Raw genomic sequence first — 22,137 nt, 5'->3', positions numbered from 1 at the left:
CTGCTGCCTGTGCAGGAAAGAAAAAATAAAGGCAGAGGGCAAAAAAGCCATTGGCCGAGAAATGGGGCAGAGATGGGAAACAATGGGGTGCTAGTCAGTGTTGTCTGCTCTTGGCTATTCTCAGCCTCCTGCAACCACATGTGGTTGGTGTGATTTACTGAATCTTACAGAGCTCTGTAACGAGGGACTGCAGCCAGACCTGTGGAGGTGAATTGCAAGCTGCTTCTGCATGGTGGCTCTCCCATGTTTAACCTCCACAGATCACACCTGTCCCACTGTTCGTACCCTTGGTCTTTGATTCAGTGTTTGTTTCTTCCTCAGCTAAGCTGAAATACAAAAATAGGGCTTTCTTGGTATTTCTGGATTGTCTACATTGGAAAGAAGTAACAGAATCTTATTCTTGCCCGGTCTGCACATCTGGCAAATTTGGCTAAGCTTCTGTATTTCCAGTACATCTTCAAGCTGAACACCTCTCCTTTAAAATTCTAATCTGTCCTCTTAAAACAAACAACAAAAAGGCCCAAAATCTTTTTCACCACTTGCAGGGCTGAAATTGCAGGTACAAATGGCTGTTGTGTGGGAGTAACTGCAAGTGTGCTGAGAGCTATGCAAAATATTTATAGTGAATCCTGAGTATCCAAGCAAATCTGCTTTTTAAAGATTTTCCAAAGTTTGTGAACCTTTCAGGTAAGCCTGAGCCAAGTTTAGGCTAAATCTGAGCTGAATGCATTTTGCCGGAAAGGAATTTATGGCTTTGGCTTTGGGTAGAAACTGCAGATTCAGCATGGTCTTGGCATAGCCAGCTCTGCATAAAAAGAAACTTGGCAATTTAGACTAAGTTTCAGATGTTACATTAATATTAGGAAAACTTATTCATAATGCTGATGCACAGTGTTTTTATTGTTATTTTGTACAGTACAGAATATACCCATAACCTGTTTATCCATGGAATTATAACTTTACAGGAAAAGAAAGCACTCAAAATAACTCTTAGTGCAAACCTGTAAATACATTCTTAATGTATTTAAGATACATTAAGATATATGAAGAATTGCTTTTCTTCATTCCATTTTTTATGGTGGTTTCTGTGCATGTATATGTATGTGGTGGCAGTTGGTTGGTTCAGCAAGTGGTCTTATGACGTTGCCTATCAAGATGGTATGAGTTTTGCAGTCCTCAATTACATTTATTGTTGTCTTTTGCTTTTGATATGAATTTTTAGAACTTCAGCTGTAACTGACACAAATCTTGTCCTACAGAGCAAAATGGAGAGTAAATACCTCAGGAAGCAAAATGTGGATAAGTGGTAAATGTTCCCAATAGAAACTGTGACAAGAGAAATTATATGATTGATAAGAATTATGATAGCTTCATCAAAATTGATGCTTAATGGCAAATAAACAGTCAAACCCTTGATGATACACAGCAGGTCCAAAGTGGACTCAAGTGTTATCACCCGTTGGCAGGGTTGCATTGCTAAGGACATGGCTTTTGCACAGTCACTTTGAATGCTAAGAAAAAGAGTTAGATTTAAACAGAAGGATCTGATTTACATTTCAAAGGTTAATATTTCTGGAGAGCTATGAGTGGGAGACATTAAGCGGTGGCTTAGGAGGTAGTATCATGTGACTAAGATGATACTTCTGCCATGAAGACACCAATAAAAGATCTTCAAGATGTTCTCAAAGAAAAATATGGTTGAAGAAGATACGGAAAAATAAAATGTACATTGATGTCTGCTTTTTGATATCTAGACATGCATAAAAATGCTGTGCGTGCAAGTTATCATAACTGTCTCTGAAAATTTGCAGAAGGAAATAAAGAATTATGTATGTTTTATGCATGTCACTTGGTTAGCATTATTAATGCTATTGAGCATATGAATATGCAGTTCTATAGCTAATTTTCTTCCAAAAATTATTAGGAAAGACAGCAATATCAAATGTATATCTTTCAATGTACAAGGGCCCTGATTATAATTTCCTGAATATTATTCCTTTACATTGTGAGTCATTTTGTGCAATGTAGATACTAGCTTCCTGGACATGGCAAAACACGCAAATTATCTGGATTAATCAGACCAGTAATTTACCCAAAAGCAGTAAGCATTTGTTATGTAAATCAGTGTCAATCCACAGCAGGCTTTGACTGGCCAGTGGTGGAAAACTTCTTGAGAAAAGAGAAGTCCGCAACTTAAGAACTTCCAGCACATTAATAAAATCCCTGGGGAAGTTCACAAGAAGTCAGCTAAGGCATTATAGTGCACAAGCATCAGCCAAGACACTGCCACCAGGAGTGGCAGCAGCACCCGTGGTCATCCACAGCAGCCCAGGATGGACAGCCTGACCATTCAACTGACAAGCAAAGGACTTTGTTGCATTGGTTGCCAAGAGTAAATTAGTGAAGTCCAGACAGAGAATAAGATTAAATCTCACCCTGATAAGATTAAAAAAAACAAAGCGAAACTAAGCAAAGCATAAACCAGCATGTGGAAATTCCTCTACAGTGACTACAGACAGCTAGTCTCAAAAGCTGATTTGAGTAAAGACAACTCTTCTATTGGCAGATACACTGTCTGTGTGACTTCTTGGGTTTTTTGCCACCTGGCACCAATAAATGTGTAACTTTAAAAAACAATAGTGCTGATGGAGCCACGGTGGTCTAAGGATGAGAATGATCCAGCTCTGGACACAAAGTTCTTTTTGTGGTCGAGCACAAGATACCATCTTTCTTCACGAGCCTTGATTTCACTTAAAATATTCTCTTTTGAGAAAACAATGTTTAGTGATATAGTCACATGATTAGTGATGTAGTCACGTGATAGTTATCGAATACAATTTTCCAAATTAAAATAGGAACTCAAAGAGACCATCTGTAGAGTGCACTGAATTTTTGTTAGTGCTGATACATACCCTGAAACAGGTTGAGGAACTGTTCAAATGGAGTGTTGAAATGACTTCTCTTTACCAAAAGTCCTGCAAAGGTACTTTAGTTTTATAAACAGGAATACCATTCCTCTAAAATAAATTACGTTAACTGAATCCACTTCTCCTTAGAAACACAGTTTTTGCAATTTCAGGGTAGGGTATCTCAGGCACGGATGAAAATATTTGTGTGAGAAGTATGATGTATATTAGTTGTTTCTTTTTTAAAAAGAATTCTAATGTCTTGGTGTGTTTGTATTTATTAGAGCAGTAAAAGTCCTTTATCTTACAAGACCAATTTAAAATTATAGAATACAATACGCATCTTAGTTTTCTGTCGGTGTGTAAGAAGGAGCTGATGAAGAGGTTTGATGATGTCCTACAGCCTGTTGTATCCTTTCTCATTACTATTAGCAGAGTTATCTCAGTTTCCAAGTTTAGACATTGTGTAGTGTTAGAACAGTGAGTCGGAACACGCAGAATTAGAGGATAAGGAGGCAGAGAGACTACAAGTGTCACATGAAGGCTTTCTGTGGGTCAGTCCACCAGGTCTACATGTGATCTTATGAAGTGTAAAATGTATTCTGTCCTTTTATTGACAGCTGTGGAAGGCTGTCCTTAATTTACTAGCTTCCTGCTAGAATCCCCCTCACACCCATGCATGCACAAAGCCCTCCCACAAATTATAAAACATACCAGGAAAAACCTCCCTTCTCCTGTAGAGAACTTTCCAGAGTTTCTTTGGTCAACCTGTTCCAGTGCTTAATTACTTCATATTAAATATGTCCTATGTCCAGTGGGAACCTCCCCTGTTTCAACTTAGGACCAGTATATCTTATCCTCCCGGCATGCCCCTCTGTCTTCTTGATAATCACTGCTTGTGCATTGGAAAGCTAATAGCAGTTAATGGCTATTAATTCACCTCTGAGCCTTCCTCACACTGAGAAGCCCAGTTCCCTCAGCCTGTCCTCACAGGGCATGTGCTTGAGCCCCTGACCATCTTGGTGGCCCTCCACTGGACTTGCTCAAGTTCTTACCCATCCAGTGCTCTGCCCATTTAGATGACAGTGTCCTAACTTGGGTACCACAGTGCTATGGGAGACTATGTTGAAAGCCTTGCAAAACTCAAAGCAGGTGTGATCCACTGCTCTCCCTTGGTCCAATGGATGAGTCACAGAAGGCAATTGGGTTAGACAAGTATCTGTAGCAAAACTGAAATATTGATTAAGTACCACAGAATCACAGAATCACAGAATGTTAGGGGTTGGAAGAGACCTTGAAAGATCATTTAATCCAACCCCCCTGCCAAAGCAGGACCACCTAAAGTAGGTCACACAGGAACATGCCGAGGCGGGTTTTGAATGTCTCCAGGGAAGGAGACCCCACAACCTTTCTGGGCAGCCTGTTCCAGTTCTCTGTGACCCTCACTGTGAAAACTTTTTCCTTATGTTAATGTGGAACCTCCTATGCTCCAGCTTGCACCTGTTGCCCCTTGTCCTGTCATTGGTCATCACTGAGAAAAGTCCGGCTCCATCCTCCTGACACTTGCCCTTTACGTATTTATAAACATTAATGAGGTCACCCCTCAACCTCCTTTTCTCCAAGCTAAAGAGCCCCAGCTCCCTCAGCCTTTCATCAGAAGGGAGATGTTCCACCCCTATGATCATCTTTGTGGCTCTGCACTGGACTCTTTCAACCAGTTCCCTGTCCTTCGTGAACTGAGAGACCCAGAACTGAACACACTATTCCAGATGGGGTCTCACCAGGGCAGAGCATAGAGGTAGGAGAACCTCTCTCAACCTACTGACCACACCCCTCCTAATACACCCCAGGATGCCATTGGCCTCCTTGGCCACAAGGGCACATTGCTGGCTCATGGCCATCCTGCTGCCCACCAGGACCCCCAAGTCCCTCTCCCCTACGCTACTCTCTAACATCTCAGCCCCCAACCTAGACTGGGACATGGGGTTGTTCTTTCCCAGATGCAAGACTCTACACTTGCTCTTGTTGTATTTCATTAAATTTCTCCCCGCCCAGCTCTCCAGCCTGTCCAGGTCTCTCTGAATGGCAGCACAGCCTTCTGGTGTGTCAGCCACCCCTCCCAGTTTCGTGTCATCAGCAAACTTGCTGACAGTGCACTCTTTTCCCTCGTCCAGGTCATTGATGAATATATTGAATAGTACTGGTCCCAGTACCAACCCCTGAGGGACTCCACTAGATACAAGCGTCCAACTAGACTCTGTCCCATTGACCACATCTCTCTGACTTCTTTCCTTCAACCAATTCACAATCTACCTCATCTGTTCCCACCTCACTGGCTGAAAAGGTCCCAGTGGACTCTTTTGCATGTCAGTTTTCCTTCAGACAGTTGTGGCTGTGGTTTTTCTGGATAAATTTTTCCCTGACATAATAGTGCAGAAGAGTAGATGTACAGACCAGTTTGCTGAGGTGAAATAACAAAAGCTTAGTTGTCTTCCATCAGCATATATCAGTAAAATCACCAGCAGCCTTTATGAGAATATCTTACAAATATTTCTCAGGCGTCCAGCACATCTGAGAACTGTAAGTTGCCTGTCTGTGTTCCCACCTTCAGGAAAGCCTAATTATCTGCTTGAAGTAGTTCTTACCTTCCTCCATGGGAGACACAATAGTAAGACTTTTTCCTCTTTTATTGTGACATTGTATTAAAACTATTCTCATAATGTAACTGTAGATGACATGGGGTTAAATGCTTTGTAAGTAGCTCTGTGGGCCCAGTGCACAGAAGTTATGTGGTATTACAGTTAAATCCTCCAGAGTCCTAGTTCTTTAGCTTAGTTGTTCAAACTGCTTCCACAGAGCCCAGGTGAAGCTCTCAGGTTAGCAATCAGTCATTTCATTCTGAGACCCAGTAGTTTCTTTTGGCCTTCCTGAACATGCCTGTGGGCTGAAGAGAATAGCTCTGAATTTGTATGCAACAGCAGAGGATATTATTACTAGGTTGAGGTTTTGAGATTTGGGGTTTTGGGGTTAGATTGGGTTTTGGGTTTTTTTTTTTGTTTTTTTTTTTATTAAATCGTCTTAAGAGTAAAAAATTAATATTTACCACATTTTTAACAGAGATGTTATTGCCTGTGTTACTAATACCCATACCCAGACCTGTTTTCTTTTGATCCCTTTGGAGTGTGTGGGTTTCTTTTCTGAACATCCTGCAAGTCTGGTAGACCTGTCAATAGAACTTGTCTATTCTCTGCATTTCATACTTGGTCCAGTCGGCAAAGACGATGTCTGTGTGTCTCTGAAAAAACTAAAGTGGTGCCAACTTGGTCAAAGTTTTTTATGTGATAAACATATTGAAACATACATTACAATGCCAACAGCCTTGTTTTCATAGTACTTTGAGACTGTTTTTACAGTATTAAAGGTTGAAGTGAAAGAGAACATAATGAGTGTCAAAAGTGTGATAAAGGCCAATTCAATTCTCAAAGTAGTGCTTTTGAAAAACTCCACTGAGACTGTGAAAGCTGTGGTTGCACTGACACAACCTGAGTGTCTGCATACTGCCTGTGTTCTTTTCAGCCTAAACAGCCTGGTGGCTGCCGGTGCTAAAATAAGCACAGATTGATACAACTTGATCCATGTCATCTTCATGTGTATGATCGCTGGAACTCGGTGTTGTTTGGGCAGGACTATTTGCCTTGTTTTAATTTCCCAAAACTCAGTTGCAGTGGCTTCTAATGGAGACACAGGGTAGTGAGAGTAAGACCACAAACACCTTTTGATAATTCAAACAAAACCATAGTGATGACACATAGGAACTCACGTCTACAGAATTTATCTTCTTGAGACTCTAGATTTTGGTAGGAATATGGGTTAAAGAAGGCTCCATCCTTTTTCCAGCTAAGCAGGAAATCTTCTACGCAACAATACAGTCCCTGTGTAAACATATAACCTACTTAGATGTGTTGGTGTTCGTTAGGTATAAGCTTCTGTTTGTAAGGCATCGCCATAATATTTTACAAGAGTGGGAGTAGTAAAACTCACAATTTTTGTTTCTGTTAGCTAACTCAACCTGTGACTCCTCCTGCCTCAGATAGTCAAATAACCTCCCTGAGTCAATGTGCTCATTATGGAAGGACCCAGAAGAGCTGTCTCATCACCCATCTGCATCAGTGCATGGGAGTTCTCTGAATTAAACATGCTGAAGTTCCTTCTCAGTCTTGAGAAAAGGAGGGCTGCAGCAGGAGTGCCACACGAGGCGATGAATCTCAGGGATGCTGCCCAGGACAAGGGTCTGCGTCTCTGGATGGCAGCGAGGGGCAGAAGTGGTGGCAGCAGGGAAGAATGGCAGCAAGGATGCTTTGGTTGTCAAAATGCCTTTTGTGGTTCCGGTAGAACAATAGTTCCTCAGAAATAGCACTGTCTGAAACACACAGAGAGCTAAATCAGGACACCAGGATGAGTTAAGGAGATAATTGTGGCAATTTATTCCACGTTTATTTGTTTTAGAAGAGTGAGTGTCCACAGTTGGGGCTGCACAGGGGAGTGACATAGCATGGGCCTTGCATACCAATGCCTTATGTCTCTGTGATTCTGAAAGAGAGGGCTGTGCAGCATTTTCAGCTAATGGGTTTTCCTGAAAAGTACAAAACCACTTGAAAGGTGTGTGCAACTTTTGTGGCTAGGTCCTCAGAGACTGAAATGCCAGAGGCTGCTCTGAATTCTGTGTCGTCACTGTTATCTGTTCTTCTTGGGTTTCTTATCCTTTTCATATCCATTAAACAAATTAAAACAAATCCATTTGCTGGTCCCATTATGCTTGACCTACATCAGAGTCCTTGGATTTGTTTATAAAATGAAAGGACATTTTTGTTCCTTTTTAGTTCTCTTAAGTGCAACATGTGTTTGCATCAGGTTTTTGGAATGTATTTGCTTACATGTATCACTAAGAAATTTCCTCTCAGTTAACTGCTCTGGGTCCTCGTGACAAAAGACAGTAATATGGAAAAGTGGGAAAATGTTTTCTCAAAATAATTGTTTTTAACACTTTTATTTGCTGGTTTGCTGTTAAAAAAAAAAATTCACACACAGAGTTATATGGCTTTATAGCAGCTGTATGAGGGTAATTACAGTGTTTGACCAGCTGAGATTGAAACCCCATTGAATCCCATTAACTTCTGTTATGTGTCACTTTGGACCAGGCTGTTTTGTCGTATAGTTTTGGCATTAGATATTATGAATCTGTGGGTCCTGAAGTGCTGCTGCCTTTATTATAGGAATGGAAATGAACATATATCTTGGGTATTTGTAGTCTCCATGTATTTTCAAAATTCCTTCCATTAGTAATTCCCGAATATAGTTTGATGAAACTCCTTACTATTTATAATCCCAGTTACTACTTTCATGCCAATGGGTACCTTTCCAGTAAATTTTTCTGTTTAATAAAATTGGTTTCAAGGGTCTAGAGGACAATGTGAAGTACGAAAACCAATGCAAATGTAATCAGGAGGAATCCAGAAGTCTTCTTTCTGTACTCTTTTAGTTAACCCCTTCTTTATTTATTATTGAACTGGCTGATTTATCAATTGAAATTGATTGTTTTCCCTTAGTATTACAAATTAGAGTAAGAACATCAAATTTCATATTCAGAAATTCAGTCACTGCATTTCTTTGCAAACAAAAGACATGGTTATAGTGCATTTCTTGGCTAAGTCTAAAGGTCAAAATTAGCAAGTTTTAAAGAAGAACTGCAGAGGCATACAGCAGAGCCTCTGTAGTAATCACAAATGAAAGACAGCGCTGAATTAGTGGATATCATAGAGAATCTAATTTATACTTACAACTTGGTATCTGTGACGGCAGCAGTGGTGTTTGCATGGGATTTGAAACTGGGGCAAGAATGCAAAGAGCCAGCGGGTCAGTGAGGAAAAAAAGAATTGTGGCTAGGGGCCAGCAGCCAAATCCTATTGTAAAGGCGGCACTTAGCCACATTTTCACTATTATGACAACTGTGAAACTCGAATTGGTTTCGTTGCTGTTGGGATCTCGGCTTTGCTTTGCAATCATGTGGGTTCAACCAAATAATCATTTTCAATGTCTCTTTTGGTTTGTTTTTTGTTTGTGTGTGTGTGTGTGTGCGTGTGTGTTTAGCTGGAGGCCTCAGGATATGAACTTCTTTTAACTTCCAGATCTCTGACGGGCAGTGACGTTACCTTTTATTTCCCACAGCCCTTTAAGGCACAGACTGCTGGTGTAAGGGAAGGCATCTGCTACAGCATATAGGGCTGTGCCATGACTGCATTCAAACTCTGATCTAAGCTCCCTGCATTTCACACGCTGATGATCTTTTTTTTCTCTCTGTTTCAGGGTCTTTATGTCTTTGTGGTATATTTTATCCTGCACAACCAACTTTGCTGTCCTGTGAAAGCAAGTTATACTGTAGACATGAATGGGCATACAACTCCAGGATCGGCTTTTTTCACACATGGCAGTGGTCTGCCAGCTGCAGGTGGAGAGATCAGCAAGTCCACTCAGAACCTCATCAGTGCTATGGAAGAGGTAACAGTCCTCTGTGGTCATTACTTTGTGTATTGGAAATATACCTGGAGATTTAAGTAGCAATACTGAAGTGTAATACACAAGAATGAGATGCTAATTATTATAGGATGACTTTGCAGAGGGGGGGATTATTATTTTTTTTTACCATAAAAATTGTTATCTTTGGCCATGGTGATATTCTTGGAACTTACAGTTCCCTAGTAACATCCCATCTGGAGAATTTCCCCTTTTCTACTTGAGTCTTCAGTTTGTTACAGAGCCTGGTTAAAGTGTTTCAGAAGTAGGTCATGAGAAGTCAAAACATCTAGTTAATTCTCTCAGCTCATTATAGGTCTTAGATGACTTTTAAGTCTTTAATTTTCCAAAGTAATGCTGTGCAAAATTTCTGAAAATTTTAATAGAATAGAATAAAGTTAGCATGGAGTGGAATGGAATAGAGTCGAGTAGCATAGAACAGAACAGAACAGAAGTTTTGACGGACATGATTTTCAGTGTCTCTGTTGCTGGAACTGGAATGCTGCTAGTATCACTTTTCACTACCTGTAGTAAACCAAGGTGACTTTTGCTGCTATGTACATGTGCATGTTGATAGGGCTAGCTGAACATTTTCCAGCTAAACAGTTTTTCCAGGAAAAACACCGATTTAATGGAATTGAAATATTTCAAGGGAACATGTCAGCTCTAGTAATAATGTTTTTTGAAACCAAGCTGCTGTCCTGGAAGCTGTTTTGCCCATTTCTCTACTGGCTTGACTGTAGGTTTGTCTGGATTTTAAAGCTCCTCAGCTGCCTCCTGGCTGACCTCTAAATTCATTTTTCTTCTCAGCATCTCACTCAAGGTGGTGCCTGACTGCCCAGTTTAGTGGACAGCATGGTTTCTCAGCCCTACATGGCAAGCTTTTATGTTCCTGAGCTAAACAGTGGATGAACAATAAACCAAGGAAATATATTTTGATTGTCCTAAAATATATTTGTTTAGAGTGCAGCATTTTGGCTTTTCATCACCATTAAGGAGGAGATAGATTTTCAAAACCACCTGTTTTCTCATTAACTGAAATTCTGATTCTTTGTGCAGTTCCACCTTGAATGGAAGTGGCAGATGGACTATAGAAAAGTTGATATCGAAACTGTAGGGCTGTATGCCACCACCAGCACCTTCAAAGACTGGCAAATTACTTTAAAATATTGTGTTGGAAAACATGGGAAGCAGTGGGTTGCCAACTGTAGATCATGTAATGGAAAGTAATGATGATTAGTGGCTGTAGAAGGGAGAAGGAGGGTCCAGCAGAGGATGAAGCAGTGGTAAAAAAGGAGGGAGCTGGAACCTTTCAGTGCTTTAAATTAAAGTTCTCCATACCAGGGGACAACGTTCAGAAATAGCAATATGTTTTCAACTTTTTCAGATAGCTAGGCCAGGCATAATAAAGGACTGTTACATATATAAATATACATATATATTTTATTTAAAAAAAAAAAAAAAAACAGCAACCGGGTTCACTATAGCAATGACAGAATAGCTCCAGAGTCTCTTGGTCTTGACTTCAGCTCTGGACATAGTTTCCAGTTTCTGCACTATAGTTTTGACGATTACTGCATTTCTATGTCTTTTTAAACTTTGCAGGTGCCTGCCGACTGGGAGAGGGCATCCTTGCAACCTGGTAGTCAAGGTAGCACTGCCTTTAAGCAGAGTCCACAAAATGGCAACGTTTTCCACCCTTCTGGAGGATTTAGTACCAGCTCATTGGTTGCTGACGAGGAATCACAGGAGTTTGATGACCTAATTTTTGCTTTAAAGACTGGTGAGTGACCATTCTCCTTGCAAAGGTTGTTATGTTGCTCTTCCCCCTAATAGTGTCACCACTCCATGCCATCCAATTAACAAGATCCGTTACTATAATCTGATTGTTAGTGGAAATCTGAAGTAAAATTGTTTTGCCTTGGACTGCTATTCCATGAAAAACATTGTGCAGGCTACCTAAAATAACAGAGAAGGAGTCTGAAAAAATATATTTTGCGTCATGATGATAAGCAGACCTACAGAAAGTAGCAGCAAATTGGAGGTTCTGACGTTTTTTCACAAGTGCTTAAATGGCTAACGTGCTGCATCTAGACATGGGCTGTCTTGCCTTCTTTTCCTTTCCTTTTTAAATTGATATGTAGAATACCTACAATGCCTGTCTTTATTTTATATATATGTATATATATCTGTAAGAAACGGCATAACTTCATAAATATTTATTATCCCAGTAAGACAAAATATTTATATAAAATATATTTGGACCTGAAAAATAGTGTACACGGGAAAGATAAACTAGATAGACTTCTGCCCAAACACAAGAGCCAGCTGTGATGAGCTCACCATGCTGTTGGAGGACAGAAGCAGGGGAGGCCACTCTAGGTGTCCACACTCAAACGACACCTGACACCTGCGAAACAAAACATTTGTAGTCAGATTTCCCTCAATAGCCTTAGAGTTCAAGCCTTCAAAATCCCAGGCTTTGCCCTCAGGTATGTATTGTTTTTCTGCCTTCTCACCTACTCCACCAATAAAAATTCAGGTTATTCAAGTGATGATACAGATAGATAGCCACAGGTGGCCACAGGCAGAAGAAATGAAGTGAAACCTGATTCAAAGATAGGTCAACATAGGAATGTCTGATAAGACCACAAAGGCAAAGAAGTATGACCTGATAAGACCTGGCAGATGCTTACCCAAGCCACCTGCTCTAAGCACCAGGTGAAATACAAATGGACTGGCTCGGTGGTAGTAGGTCACCTCAAAGGTCTTTGGGGATACCATGAAGCCTTGCAAGAGACAACAGCAAGGTACTGGTGACAGTAGCAGATTAAGTGCTCTGGCACTGATAATTTCAGGAGTTTGTTCCCTTCAGTGACACCAAACGAAACAGTCAAACTGGTTGGAAGACTGGGAATGCTGCTGATGAAGGGATAGTTTTATTCAGTATATACTTAATACTTTATCTTCTAAGCCAATTTCCATTGCAGAAAACTCTTTTAATTATGGAGATAATTGGATGATTAATAACTGACCTACTGCTAAGAAAGACAATTTTTAATGAAAACCATCACAGAATCTGTCTTGTACCTATTAATTTTCCTGGATATTTTGCAGACTAATTCTACTTTGTTATGCAGTTAAAAGATTTTGTAGAAAGACTTTCAAATCTAGATGCATAGGATTACAGCTGCAAACCTTTTTCTTTAAGTACCTAAGAAGGTGGCTTTTACTTCTTTACTCCTTTCTGAATATTTTGAAGGAAACCAGGTAATTCATAGATAGTTAATAAGATATGAAGTCATTCATATCTAACACTCCCAACATTGCACACAGTGTTTACTACTTAAGCAGCTCAGTTGACATCAGTTGACCTATTTTCTGCAGGAAACTCTACACTGTGGAGTCTTAAATCATGTAGAACAGTCTAGGCAATGGCAGTAGTTAAAACTCATGGTTAATAAAACTCACCACAACTTTAGCATTTAATGATTTTTTAATAAATCTTCGAGCTCCATCCTTAATTAATGTGTTTTCAGTTCTCCTAAAGGAAGTAGGTCTAGAACCAGCTTTTGGTTATTTTGCCTAAATTTTATTACTGTCTTCTTTTTAATATTTTATTATCTTTTGTTCTTATTTGCTTATTTGAAGCAGAGACCTCAGGCCACAGTTTGAGAAAAATATTTTTGTTTGCACTACTGATTCAAGTATTACCTCACAATTTTACCCCAACGCTTATTCATGTGCCCAAACTGTGTCCCCAGCAATTTAACAGGAGCAAAAAAAGATTATTTCTAAGCCAAATCGGTTGTCCCATCTGATTCCAGCCCCACAGACAACATTTGAACAAGACAAACTGATGAGGCAGTGTTGAGGTTAGAGTAGCTTTAACCACCAAAGTAAATGTTTATCAGCTATTGCCTTAGATGCAAGCTGTAGCTGGACACATCCTTTCAATCAAAAAACCAAGCTTTTCTGTAACTAAAAATCATATCTGTTTTATAATTTTCATCCAGACCAGCTCTCCAGTCCAGTTCAATGCATGGCCAAGGGGTCAAGGTGGTCCCGATGGCACGAGGGAGGGAACTGCATGGAAACAATAAAAAGGGAGATGAAGTGGTGGAAAGTGGGATTTCTTCTCTGTTTGGCAGTACAGGCTTATCCTACTAAAGTGGTCTGATGGAAGATTTATGATAGTGTTAAGGCAGCAGGACTGAAAGGAGCTTGTCTCCTGGTCCCTTCTGGCAGCACATTTCTTCTTCCTCTCTTGGGTTGCTCGTACTCACATGAAACTGCAACAACTCAGGTTAGAGACTTCTCCCTCTTCCCCTTCCTTTTCCTCTTCCTCTTCCTCTCCTTCTCCTTCCCCTCCCTCTCTTTCTCGCTCTCCCCTTGCCACTCCACATCAGTCTGATGCCCTTCGAGCATGAGTCCCACCTCCAAGGAAGCAGTGGTCATTAGCAACTGGAAGACCAGCACCTCTTCTCTAAATAGGCTAAAATGCATGGACAGCTGAGATGCCTTTTTTGCTGCCTTTCTCTTGTCTGCAATTTGCTGTAAGTAGTGCATCTCAAACCTTTTTAGAGCAGGTTGTGTTTCAGTAGGCTGAGAATTCCTCATGTCAAGCAGACAAGCTCCTGGGAGATCAGGGAAAAGGTCCTTTGCACCACGTAAGCTGGTTTTATCACTCCTAAACTGGGAGGTGTGGCCTTTGGGTATAGAGGAAGGACAGAACGCTTGCTCTGCTTTTGCTTGAGCTTTACCTCTGATAAGCAGAAACAGAAGCCTCCATTATTTGTTGTTCCCTATAACCAAACTCAGCCTTAGCTGTGTTAAAACATTTGCTCCCACTCTGAAGGCTAGCTGAGGATCAGCACTGACTAGTAGAGGAATATGCAAAAATGTCTTTGTGCCTCTTTGCACTTCATCTGTCCTTTCTGCTTATATAGTTTGGAGCTGTCTGAAAGTTGCTTTCGTTTATGTTCCCTGTCTGTAGCCACCAGGTTTAATTTGGCAGGCAGGATCAGTGAGAACGAGGCTATAATCACAGCAAAGCTAAATTCTCATTCCTGTCCTCCTGCCCCACCCTTGCACTGCAGCTGGCTGCTCTCAGCAGTACAAATGAAGGATGACTGATGCAGGTTAGAAAAATCAAACCAACCCCCACAGCACAACTTTATTCTTTAACTCACAAGGGTTTAGTGATTTGCAGTGCAGCTCCACAAATAGATGTGTTGGCACACTTGGCCTTATTGCTAAAGAAATGCGTTGTAGAACTATGCACTTAGCCCTTTGTTCTGTAATCATTAATGCTGGGCCTAATTACAGATTAACCTGAAATACGGACTGGGTCAGATGAAGGCATACAACTGGATTTCTAGCAAAATAGGTGGGCAACAGTGTACTGTTTCTTAGCCAGCTATTATGTGAGCTTTATGCAAGCTTTGCATCACACAGCTGTAGAATTTTTTGTCTGGTGCAAGAAATCCAAAAGCTGGGCTTCTTATAAAGCGATGGCCTCTGAATGCCTTATCAATTATCTCCTCCTTTCTGTCAAATATGTTCGTGTCCATACAGAAATACATAGTTAAGATTCACTCTGCTCACGATATCACCTCATCTCTTATACTGTGGGAATCTTTTGGAAGGCCAGCCAGCTCCAAGGCTGTGTGTGGAGGAAATTACACAATGATTATGGTAGCAGAAAGTATTTTAGGGACATGTCCTGCCTATTGATATGTGCTAATACCTTTTTTTTCTGCAAATGTTTATGAACTTGTCTTAAAATATTTCTTTATTATATTTTGTTTATGGCTTTTATAGTGAATCAAAAAGCTTAGCTTCTATGGAGAATGACAATTATTTACTAATTAGTTTTTGTTAATTACACTAATTAACTTTAAAAGCGCCATTTTGGACTAGATCTCATTTTTCTTCTGATTACTTGTGCAAGGTTTATATTGATAGGCAATTTCATAAGACAGTTGCATTCCAGATTGTCACAGAGTCGTATATTGCTGTCATTGAAGCTAAAGCCCAATGTAGCAGAATTCCCTAAGGACTTCTAGTCTGGCTAGGGCTGTGGAATTAAAAAAGGAGTCGACAGAATAAAGGTAGATGGAATCTGTCCCAAAACAGCAAGCTGTCCATCAGCTTTGCTCTGAAGCATAGATACCATAAATGCATGATATCTTTACTGGTCTCTGAGCTTCCATCCATTATTCCCATCTCCTACAAATGCTCTTGTCCTCCACCTTCTGTGATGCACAAAACTCAGCCAATTCATTGCTTTGGGTGAGATGTGAATATAAAACACAGCAAAGCCTTTGAGAGAGGCCCAGACCCCTCCAGTGCTGACTGGTGACCCAACCCTGTAGGAAGCTGTTTGCAAAGGCATTTATAGGTTAGAGCGGAGAACACCAGCCTAGCACATGGTACTTTCCAAATAGATATCGGACAGTGTCAATGGAGGATATTACTACATCCACAGCTCAGTCTATTTTTGCTCTTGATAGAGGCATATGTGATAAATTCTAAATAAATATTCTACGTGGAGAATACCTGGAAAAATCTACTATAGATGTTAAAAACCGCACACAAATACATCTATCACAATAAAGATGCTATATAAACCAACTGATAGTTTTCAATCTAATACAGCTAGGGTTCCAAAGTCAGCATGTTTTAAACCTTGGTGTTACCAGTATAGGTGCCTGATTTGAGAATTAAGCATCTTATGTAGGGCATCCTGAACTAAACAAAACGTTTGAAATTTCAAATTCTGAAAAGTGTTCAGTGCAAAATCCTGGAGACTGTCTGTCTCAGGGCAGATACATTGTAAAAGGTGGCAAAGTGCCAGACTCGTGCCCTGCCTTATCCATCTGTGTAATTTCTGTTCTGAAGGGCTCAATTCACAGAAAAAAAAAAATTAAAAAAAAAGGGAAGGAAGGGAAGCAAGTTTGCGTATTTGTTCCACTTCTCATTTGTGATTGCTCTCAAATATGCTACCTGTTGGCTGTTGAACATGACTATATAATATCCAGGAAGCATTTTTTAGTCCAATCTGAACTTTATTTGTAGAACTCTGGATGTCTGCTGGTGTCATTTCTGGAAAGTCAAAACCCTGAAAGAAGAATTAAAGTTGGTGGGCGTAGCTTATTTATTTCTATCATCTACTATGTCTTATGCATACAATATAAACCATGATTGATTCAGAAGGCAAGACGAAAGTGCTTAGGAGATAAAGAGTTTCCCTAGAGATATGAGTACAGTAAATATAAAGCAAACTCCATCTCCCTTAAAACGTTCTAGTGGAAGTTTTAGATATATCTGAACAAGCAGATCATAGGAGCTGGTGTTGAAGGACAGGTAGGAACACGCCGACAAAATCCCTCAACCAGTAGGTGTCACTGGAGGGATCTCGCCGGGTTTGCAAAGGCACTTAGTCTCTTAGCGAGTCCTTCGATACAAATGAAAGGAAAAAAGGCCTCGTTTTCCTGCATCTTTTTCTTAAAATAGTTTCTTCGCAAACTGGGGAAAAGTAATACTCCCTGCTGCCTACCTGCAGTCCAACTCCAGCGTCTCTGTGGGAGCACATGATTTTGGGGTTCTGATTGAGTTTAAATTCTGCTCTAATCCGAGAGCAAGCTGGACCTATGGCCTCTGTGAAACTCCGTCGTGTAAACAGTCGTACCCCTCCCAGTCTGCCGGCTGTTTGATGAGCTGGTATCCTGGTTACATTTCAGCTCTTGTTCCTAAAAAGGATCAGCTCTCACATAATTTGTCTTTGCATCAGCAGCAGAACAAGACCCTTGTAAATCCAAAGTAGCCTGCTTCAGTCTCTGGTTTAGCAAGTTCCTGATAAGAACCTCCATAGTAATAATAAAAAAATCTCCTCTCACTTTGCACAAAGCATGCACGTACATGACATTTAAGAATATATGTAGTGTAATGCCCCATTAGACCAGTATCTGATCTTTTTATAGTGACCAGCACAAGATTCGTTAAACACCCAATGCCGAAGAATTGCAGTATAGCCACCAGTAAGACAAATACCTTTCTAACCCAAACGGTCAATGTTGACCTTAAAATCTGAACCAGGGATGAACATATTTATATAAAAAGATTTTAAACGTTTGCAATATTGTATTTTTTCCCTTTTTGAAATTTGTACCTTCTTCAGCCTAAATAAATGCTTTGGGTGATTCCAATGTTAATGATGCTATATAAGAAGTATTGTTTTGTATCTCCATTCAAAGTATTTTATTTACTTCAAGGTTATTACCTTGTTCTTCCATCCCCAAATGGTAAATACAGCAGTCTGATTTATCTTCTCTATTACACTTATGTCTCCTTTCTAAAATAGTTTTAGAGAAGATAAGATTAAGAAAAAATAACTTGCTTATGAAATTGCTGTTTCTCCCAGGACTTTCAAGCAGATTTTAGTTGTTAGGACAATGATTCAATGAAAAGGTTAAATATGCATATAAAGTGAAATCAGTAAGTAAGGCTTAGTCATTGTCAGTACACTTACAAACAAGTATTTTAATGATTCAGAGCCTACTCTTCTTGTCTTTAGTATTGTATCTCTGTATGTTAATGGATTTCTACTCTTGTCATAGTCTGACAGTAATTGCTGGTCTCTCAAGAGCTTGGGTCATGCAGACTCAAGAACAGGACTCATCTAGTAGTTGTCAATGAATGCACGTTCACTTTGTGCCCCAAACACCAAAACCAGGTGCAGGAAGGATCACGGTGCATAAATACCCACTTTTCACCTGGATGCAGTAGGCCTGCGTTCACGCAGCACAGTGCTCAAGTTTGGCCCCTGCCAGGTCATCTTCCAGACCTCTGCAGGCAAGCCTGGCTAGTCCTGCAGGTTCTTCTGCTCAGGTTCTCTGAACCAAGCTCCATATTCAAGACTGCAGCCTGACTTCCCACAGCAAAGGAGCGTCCTACTGCTGCCCCCTTTTCCATGCTTCTTTTCTGCTTGGGGGGGTGGTGGAAGGAAGGGTGCTATTGAAAAACTTCACAAAAGTGGAACAATAGGGGGGCATAGAAAACTATGAGGTAACTCCAAAAGACTACCTGTCTTTTACCAATCAAGCCAAAGCCTGGAATGTCAACTGAGACAGAAATAAGAGATGTACTGTACAACTGATAGAAGCTCCTGAAAATATTTTTTAGTATGAAAATAGAGATCACTGACTCTCCCAGCATACCCTGTTTGGGGCCTTTTGAGACAAATGTCATTCCTTTGCAACTCCCTTGAATAACATGTAGTTACAGATCTACTTCTGCCCAAAATGAATAACTACCCAAGTTATTTGTAAGTGGCATCACTGTAAAACCATGCCTGAAATTATTCTATCTTGAAATCACCACACCTAATTACACTGTTCTGAACAAATTTAAAGCCTAGATGCCCTAAACCCTAACAAGACCTGCACCCCTTTCAGGATTCGCTCTACAACTCAGAGAGGAGCTGAAAATGCACCAAAGTTTACAGTTACAACTGATATTCTGTGATGAAGGGCCCTGGAAAAATGCACATTTCATAAAAACTAATGCAGAATTATGTATCTTGACACTAATCAACGCAAACCTCACCCCCCAAAAACCCCCAAATCTCCTAAAAAACAGCAAGGAAGCAACAAGCTAGCAGAACTCCTGTGACAAAAGGATGGAAAGGTAACCTTCTGAGGTCTCTTCCAGACATGTATTGGAAGTTTCCATGGGCCAAAGCCTGGTATTATGTCACAGTAGAAGAAAAATACAATACACGAGCCCGTGCCAAATGTGGGTTTAAAGAATATTTAGTCAGCCTCTTTTCTCATGTTGAAATTACAATCCTATTAAAACAGCTGGAATTATAGTTTAACATGGAAATTGTATCATTAAAAATCAATTCTTCATGAAGAAGTCCTTGGAAATACCAGACTGTAACAACCAGACCATGAACCCAGCCTAAGCCAGGCCTTGATTTATGCTCTTAGGATTTCAAGGCAACTTCTGAACAGCTATTGTACCATTTACTGAAACAAACAAAGTGACTGACAGTGGAATTACAAAAAAGTGTATGTGGATGGTACAAAACTATGTCAGATAATGTTATAAGCTGTGGATTCAGAACTGTAGACTATAAAGAGGGAACTTGCCACATCGTTGTGGGGTGGGGAAGCACAATAAAGCAGAACAGGACATGGTATCACCATTTCTGTGTTGGGGGATTTCATTCTTACTGATTCTTTGTTTGTTTGTCTCGCTGTTTCAGGTGCAGGTCTCAGCGTCAGCGATAACGAATCTTGTCATGGTAGCCAGGATGGTGGCAGCATGGCTAACTCCCAGATCGTAGAGCTTAGAAGAATACCCATAGCAGACACTCATCTCTAACTCCACGGCTTGCTTGTTTTTTGTTTTGGGGGGTTTTTTTGGTTGTTTTTTGGTTGGTTGGTTTTTGTTTTTTTTAATTCAAGTCTTGGTATTTTTATATTTGTACTTCCTTTTGCACTAAAACACTATATGAAACTGTGTAGTAGAATGCTGTGAGGTTTACTGAACATTTAACAAGGAATGTTTGCTTGAGGTTTTGTATATCAGAAAATAAACTGTAAATTTTTTACAGTGGCTGAGCATCAATAGATACTATGGCAATTGGCCTAGATTTGTATCTTGTAGCTAGATGACATATTTCACAAACTGTAGCTTTTTTAATTAACCTGTACGTGTAACACTGATTAATAAAAACAATAGAGTCTGTTTGATACAAATGAATCTGTTATTTCTGCTCACTGCTTATGGAGCTGGAAGATGATGCAGACACCCTGTTGGACAGGAAAGCTTTTTAATTACACACTTGTTCTGAGTTTCCTAAACTGAACTTTTCTCACTGTTTTTTGAGTACCCAAATCTATGAACTTTACAAATTCAAATAAAGATGCAGTCTTGAGCCAGAGAGCTTAAAATTTAAATTGTGACATGATGAAATATGAAACGATCTGAAACAAACAGAGGGAAGGGGGGATGAAGGACAAGAGTGAAACCACTGGTGACTGCATGCTGTTGACTGCGTTACCTTGCTGGTTTCATAACATTAAACCCTCTCACTCTTCTCAGTCACAAACAAGGAGGAATTCCAAAGAGCTGAATTTTCTGTTAATCTCTGTGGGTGCTACGCAGCTATCCCTGTTCTGATTGAAGGGTTCAAGTATTGCATTACAGAGTTAGATCAGTTATCTGGGGTTGCAAATGAGCAAGGAAAGTTCGTCCCTTAGAAAAAAACCCACAAGGGAAGTATTTCAGGACTGAGAAGAGGAGGCAGGCTGATCTTGTAGGAATCATTAACTCTGCTTCTGCACAGACACTCTGGAAGAAAAAGTCATTAAAGCAGGAGAGCAAGGGAATTTTCCTCTGAACATTTCTGAGCACAGTATAGAAATACAGTAAATGAGAATGCAAGCCTTTCATACCTTCTTCGGGAACTTGCCTGAAGGCTTAACACTGGGCAAGCTCTGAGCAGCAACCTCTCCCTTTAAAAGAAAGCTTTTCTTATGGAAATCTTTCCGTGAAATTTGCTATAGTGATATACAAATTTTACTGTATCTAATTACTTGTTGAGTGGGAAAAAAAAAAAAAAAAGAAAAAACCCCAAACAAACCCCAATTCCGTGTCACAGCTCTGTAATAGCTGGTAGGACTGCACAGCTTACAGTCATCACTCATATCCAAAGCAGACATAATCTTTAAGGTCTAATGCAAAAGCATTCACAGAGACAGGAAGCTATTTCTAGTCAGCAAAGCCTTTAAACAAGAGCTTTTTAAGTACACGTTTGACTTGATAGGAAATGAGAGTATGTCTGTATTGGATTAGTACATATTCTGCTGCATTGAGTCTTATATTTCTGAATCCCAGGAATTTTGTTGACTCTGTTTATGCTGGTCATGCTATGGAGCAAACAGGACCAAATCTTTGTGTTCAGTGGCAAAACTTACTGGGGGAGAGAGGGTGGCGAGGGAAATGAGCCTTGCTTCACCATGGGCAATATACAGAAGCACAGGGCGGTCAGGGAGACCCATACCCCTGTGTGGAAGGGGCAGCCTTTAAAATTGGGTGTTGTGCCTCTGAAGCGTAGTGGGCAACTTTATGCAAGAGTGAACCATCTAAGCATATTTTGTAATTCACTTTTCTGCCCATACCTACACCTGCTGAAAAGGGACTTTCTGGGCACTTAAATGAACTAACTGCAAGTGTCATTGAAATAGGTCTCAGCCTGGGGTTAAAATTCATTTTGCTGTGTAGTATTTTCTGCACAAGATACCTGGCTCTTGAAGAGTGTTTTGTTTTATTTCATTCTTCCTGGGATGAGCATTGTCCATTGCTGGTACTTCTCATCTACCACTAAAGCCCTAACATAAAGCCTGGCCTTGCAGAATGATTGCAACACTTGCTCAGTTGCAAGAGAGCCGGGGCTGTAACAGATGTTCCATTACTCGCAGCGCATGCTACTACATGCTGTGAGAAAGCTTATAAAAGAAGGGTGTTTGTTTGATTTTGACTCACCACTGTGAATGTTAATACTTTGTGTCACTTCAACTTGTTGCACAACTGGCCTGGTTAGGGATTTATTGTAAATGCATCAGCATTTTCAGAGCAGAGCAGTAGG

The 22,137-nt window shown here is 40.3% G+C and overlaps 1 protein-coding gene across 1 annotated transcript in view; it reads left to right on the top strand.

Moving 5' to 3' along the window:
• Window positions 1–19,868, top strand: part of ADGRV1 (adhesion G protein-coupled receptor V1) — a 269,894-nt gene extending 250,026 nt beyond the window's left edge. The window contains exons 90-92 of the mRNA XM_086480034.1: window positions 9,270–9,461; window positions 11,082–11,259; window positions 19,750–19,868. Of these exons, the coding sequence (XP_086336160.1) occupies window positions 9,270–9,461; window positions 11,082–11,259; window positions 19,750–19,868 (489 nt within the window). The remainder of the gene's footprint in view (window positions 1–9,269; window positions 9,462–11,081; window positions 11,260–19,749) is intronic.
• Window positions 19,869–22,137: the final 2,269 nt, after the last annotated feature.

The sequence above is a fragment of the Leptosomus discolor genome, chromosome Z, assembly GCF_034619465.1.
Source record: "Leptosomus discolor isolate bLepDis1 chromosome Z, bLepDis1.hap2, whole genome shotgun sequence".
NCBI classification, from domain to species: domain Eukaryota; kingdom Metazoa; phylum Chordata; class Aves; order Leptosomiformes; family Leptosomidae; genus Leptosomus; species Leptosomus discolor.
Note: the sequence above shows the minus strand (reverse complement) of the source record. Positions and strands in the feature narration are given on the sequence as shown.